This window comes from Lygodium microphyllum, chromosome 5 (assembly GCF_053477565.2).
Source record: "Lygodium microphyllum isolate KBCC chromosome 5, Lygodium_microphyllum_v1.1.10, whole genome shotgun sequence".
NCBI classification, from domain to species: Eukaryota; Viridiplantae; Streptophyta; class Polypodiopsida; order Schizaeales; family Lygodiaceae; genus Lygodium; species Lygodium microphyllum.
Window position 1 is genome coordinate 110,012,703 of NC_141139.1, and position 5,460 is coordinate 110,018,162.

A 5,460-nucleotide genomic window follows, 5' to 3' on the forward strand; every position below is an offset into this window, starting at 1 on the left:
TACTTTTCGATGGACTGCTAAGACGTGTCCTGAAGATAACAGGTGGACACGTTACACTCTCTACTCTCTCCACTCTCTTTGTCTCCTCGGGAAAGTTACTATATGTATATCCTCTACATCACGTGCATTTAAGGCCTATTTATTATTATCCTTATCTGTGAATTTTTCTTGAATAAAACATAATCCTTTTCTATTCAATCTGTAAATAACCCCTTTATATTACACCCTTTTGTGTGAAAAAAATATATAAAAATAGTATTTTAAAAATGTATTATTTTGAACCCACATGATGCACACATATATTCATGAGTAACTTACCTGAGTTTGTCTCTCACTCTTTTGACTTTTTTCTCTTTCCCCTCTCTACTCTCTACTCTAGCTTTCTACTCTCTCGTTCTCTCTTTCTCCAAATCACTTTATAATTGATTTACTAGTTTTATAACTAATTAATTTTATAATTTTTATTTCATAATTAATCACTATTTTAAACCAAATTATAAATCAATTTTTAAAATATTGAGGTATCAATTTTCAAGCACATGCTTGTACCTAGCACATGTTGAATGAAGATTGACCATATTGGCTAATTGCAACACAATCACCCTTATTCCAATGATATTACTAAATTATATGCCCTACACATGCATCCCTCTACCCACCCACACATCCACTGAGCCCATAAGGACACACAAAAAAGAGAATTATCTACAATATACAATGCACTTAGGTGAGTCAATCTATCTTAAATGACACAAAGAAGAGGAAAACTAAAACAAAAAATGCAATAGGGTTTATGGACTTACCTTTAAGCTAGATTGTATCATCAAAATGAAGAAAGGAAACCCATGGTTGTAAGTACTTTCTACTAGTGTTGGAATATGTTTTGTCATTTTGGTTAGGCAATATTTTAAATGGGATTAGTATAAGCACTTGTATTTACATGTGGAAATATTGGCGATTATAATGTGCACACATTTTTCAAAGCTCATATTGGTGCTTATAGCCACATCACTTTTTTTTTTTTGGAAATGCTTGAGAAACTAGTGTTAAATTTCTCCTCATCTCTTATAGTGTTCATTGTCACTAAAAACATTGAATGATATGCAAAACTTGGTCTCATAAGTGATACTTGTAGTTACACTCTTGTTCATTGCTTAAATGATGTTGCAATTTTGAATTTTAAATTCATAACAAAATCTACATCAAACATCATGCGAACAACTCCCACACATTTTTTCCCAAATTTCAGATGTTGCAATGTGCTCTACAACCTTGTGGTGGACAACTAGATTATTATTGCTAAGCATTCGTATCTTAAATACTTTTGTTTAATTGTTTTGAGACAATGGGAACACTTTTTTAAATAGCTTTGTCCTAGTGTGCATATGAAAGATATCGGGTGTTTATGTGAGAGCATTGCAAGACTAGGAAGTAGCACCCTAACAACTACTTTCCATGTTTGGTTGAGTAATGGATGGAGTTTTCACTAATCATTAGCGATGAAGACAAACATACGATGAAGACTTGCATATGTTTGTGGCCTTTTAAACAAGAGTGCAAGATAGTTGTGTCAAATATTTAGCTAGAATATTTAAATACATATTCTAAGCCCCTTGACTAGGATAGAGGCAAACATATGACTTGACTAACTATCATATTCATGACTCTTTCTTATCGCCCTAAGAAGTTCTGCCCTGCCTGGTTCTTCACCCGTTTAGATTGTATTTACTCGAGTATAGAAGACCATCTTTTAGTAACATTGTCGGATGGGATTGAGCCAATATGGAAGGTGGTGTCAATGACTCTTCTCTATTCACCTCAGAGATTGTCTGGTGTTCTCAAATTTCCACCTGACTACGCTATATTTATTCGTTGAAAGAAGCTCATCTTTTAGTAAGATTGGCTGATGGGATCGGGCCAATATGGAAAGTGCCAATATGGAACGTGCATGGAAGGAGAGTGGCATGCTTATCCAGAGGGAACATCGCCCTCGAGGATACTGGGAGACGCGGCGGCAGCGCCGAGTGGAAACGAGAATATCACGCGCGGTCACGTCGAGGCCAGGGCAGGGGCCGCTCGCCTATAAGTATGGTAGAGGCCTCAGGCATTTTGCCAGCTTACCGGCTAGTGCGAGGCCTCCCGTACAATAGCTCCTGTTTGCTTGTGTGTAGTTTGGTGGTGATAATCAATATGGCGGCTCGTGTGTTTTTGTTGGGAGCACTGTTGGTGCTGTTGGTGATAGTGAGTGAAGTGTCGGCGACGTCCCGCGGTCGAGAGGAGGAGCGACGTCGGGAGGAAGAGAGGGAGAGGGAGGAGAGGAGAGGAGAAGGGTCGAGGGAGGAGTGGCACGGGAGGCTGCGGGCGTGCGACAATTTCTTCAGGCAGCAACGGCGAGAGGTGGAGGAAAGAGAGTCGTCGCCGTATTACAATTCCTATTTGTCATGGAGGTCGGTTGAGGGGAGCGGGGTGACGCAGCAGCACCCGTCCCGGGCGTGCTGCGAGGCCGTGGAGCGCATCCCCTCGGAGGACCGCTGCTACGCCCTCCAGCAGGCTTACGGAGGCGGCGAGCGCCGCCGTCGTTATGAAGAGGAGGGCGTCTGGGCGCAGAGACGAGAAGAGGAGTCGGAGCAGCAGCAGAGAACCATGACCGCCCAGATGTCCTCTCGCCTCCTTCAGCAGTGCAACCTTCGCCCTCGCGAATGCCGTGCAAGGTCGTCCCGAGGTATGTTGTCTAAATGATGCATTGCCCGTCATTTTATTTTATATATCAGTCTATTATAATCTATATCTATTTTAGATGCATTGCCCGTCATTTTATATATGAACCTAGTGGATTCCGTCATTTTAATATATATGAAACCTAACATAATCTAAACCTATTTCGTCTGTGCCAAAAGTTCGTTATAATTGTCTATTGTCTCTCTTATAATTGTCTGCGTTATTTGCGATGGTCGAATGTGGCATATGAACATAATGGATATGATCTAATTGACATGCGTTATTTGCAATGATCGAATGGCATATGAACATAATGGATATGATCTAATATATCAATTATTCTCTTGTAATTGTCTATGCTATTTATTTGCCATGATTGAATGGCATATGGATATGATCTAATATATAAATTATATTCTCTTAATATGATCTAATACATCACTTATGGATATGATTTAATATATAAATTATATTCTCTTAATTTGTGATGATTGAATGACATATGAATGTAAGGGATATGATCTAATATTCTCTTAATATGATCTAATACATCACTTATGGATATGATTTAATATATAAATTATATTCTCTTAATTTGTGATGATTGAATGACATATGAATGTAAGGGATATGATCTAATAATATATCAATTATTGTCTCTTAACTATAGTTAAGTCGATTTAAAATACCGCTTGCCAGAATCATGGTTAGATTCAAATCTACATCTTATGTAGTACTATTAGTTTTCTCTGAATATTCTATCCTTGTTGGGTACCTCGACCTACATTTGACAATAGTTTGCGCGTCCTTAGTGTATTTGTGTTCGAGTACTTAAATTGAAAGATTTGAAGTACTTGTTGTATAGATACTGTGTGATCGAATGTAGAACTGGACCTAATATATATTGCTACTAGACCTACATTTGACAATAGTTTGCGCGTCCTTAAGTGTATTTGTCTTCCGAGTACTTAAATTGAAAGATTTGAAGTACTGGTTGTATAGATATTGTGTGATCGAATGTAGATCTGGACCTAATATATATTGCTACTAAACATGTCCGCTAGCTTGAATCGAACTGTGTAATTGTTCGAAATAATATTACTGTTATATTGTCAGCCAGCTTGAATTGAACTGTATGATCGAATGCAGTTTAACCTAATATATATTGAATGCAAGTCTAACCTAATATATATCTTGCTACTAAATATAATGCAAGTATAACCTAATATATATTGAATGCAAGTCGAATGTAATATATATATTGCTACCGTGGTTGTATATATATTGTGTGATCGAGTGTAGACTTGGACGTAATATAATATTATTGTTATATTGTCAGCTAGTTTGTTATATATCTTTGCGATTGCTACACTCAAATATGTTGGATTACTGATTCTTAAGGCACTGCTTGTATTTGTTTGCAGAAGTGCTGATGGACGATTCTTATTGGAGGTAGAGAGAAAGTGGGCTACCTTTGTCGCAACATGCACAACTAGGATTGTTGCCGCTACTCAATGCTCTCCCATCGATCGGTGGGTGTGCCATCCGAGACGAATAAACACCCCATGTAGGGGGTACTTTGTCCGATAGAAAAAATGTATGGATGAAGAGGGGTTTGTGTGTATATAGGTTTCACCAAATAGGTGTAAATATACAAAGGTTTTTGCTAAAAGGTTTTTATCAATAGTTTCTTTAATCTGCAACTTCTATCTTTATAATATAAAGTTATATCAATCCTGTTTGTGTTTAGTAATATTGTCGAAATTTGTATGAGCGACCAACCATCGAATGTGTGCGAGATAGTTGCATATGCAACTAACCTGCATATGACTTACCATCGAATTTTCATGGGATGATTGATGTTGCATGCATGAAGATAACCACATGGTTGGCTCTCCTAACTATAGTTCAATGCATGAAAGTAACGAGGACGAGCTCTAATTGCAATGACCAACATTTTGTTACATCCAAGACTCATTACATTAAGCCAACTCGAGTTGCATGACCCTATGTGCTTTTTAAGGGTGTCTTGAAGGGTTGATGTTGTAGGTGATTTGTGCAAATCTTTTAAGGTGCTATGATAGTCTAAAATCATTTGCACTTGGTCATTTTTGGATTGACAATGGTTGTCATTGTGTTTGTTGTATTATTCAAAGCCCATATGCATTTTGTGTGTGATTATGACCAACTCAACAAATTTTCATAATTGTGTTGTGAGTTAGAAATTTTCATAACTGCGTGAGGCTGTTGACTCAGCAAATTCAAAACCCCATGATTGAGACTGTTGTATACCATCATGACAAAGGATACTACCCATCACAAACCCCCAAAAAATGCTTGAATAAACTAAGCTTTCGGTGCAACATGGACCTGATTGCTTGCCACCTAGAAATTAATTGATTGATTCAAGAGTGATCGTTTGATTTGTGGAGTGTTTTAAATTGTTGGGATCTATGGACTGAGACCTATCGAACCCTCCACCTATGTTTTAATCGAGAGTGGAGGGGTTTGATCACTTGATTTACTCTAGTTGAGGGAGTTGAAATATTTAGAGAACTTAAGGGGGTGTGTCAATCTTCTGAAGCATAGAAGACAAGAGTTGACCTTTCCATTAGTTAGAAGAAAAAATTCAATATTAGAAGACCTAAAAAATCTTTCTGTAGTTTTGTTGGCCATTTTTGCCAATGGATGTAACTGGTGATTCTTGATATGCCTTCCAAAGGAATGATTGGTGGTTTTGCA

At 37.6% G+C, this 5,460-nt stretch overlaps 1 protein-coding gene across 1 annotated transcript; it reads left to right on the forward strand.

Moving 5' to 3' along the window:
* The first annotated feature begins 2,119 nt into the window (after positions 1–2,119).
* LOC148036278 (uncharacterized) lies at positions 2,120–4,452 on the forward strand. The gene is made up of 2 exons (XM_087679124.1): positions 2,120–2,722; positions 4,143–4,452. The coding sequence occupies exons 1-2, from the start codon at positions 2,191–2,193 to the stop codon at positions 4,172–4,174; spliced, it is 564 nt and encodes a 187-aa protein (XP_087535250.1). The 5' UTR covers positions 2,120–2,190; the 3' UTR covers positions 4,175–4,452.
* Positions 4,453–5,460: the final 1,008 nt, after the last annotated feature.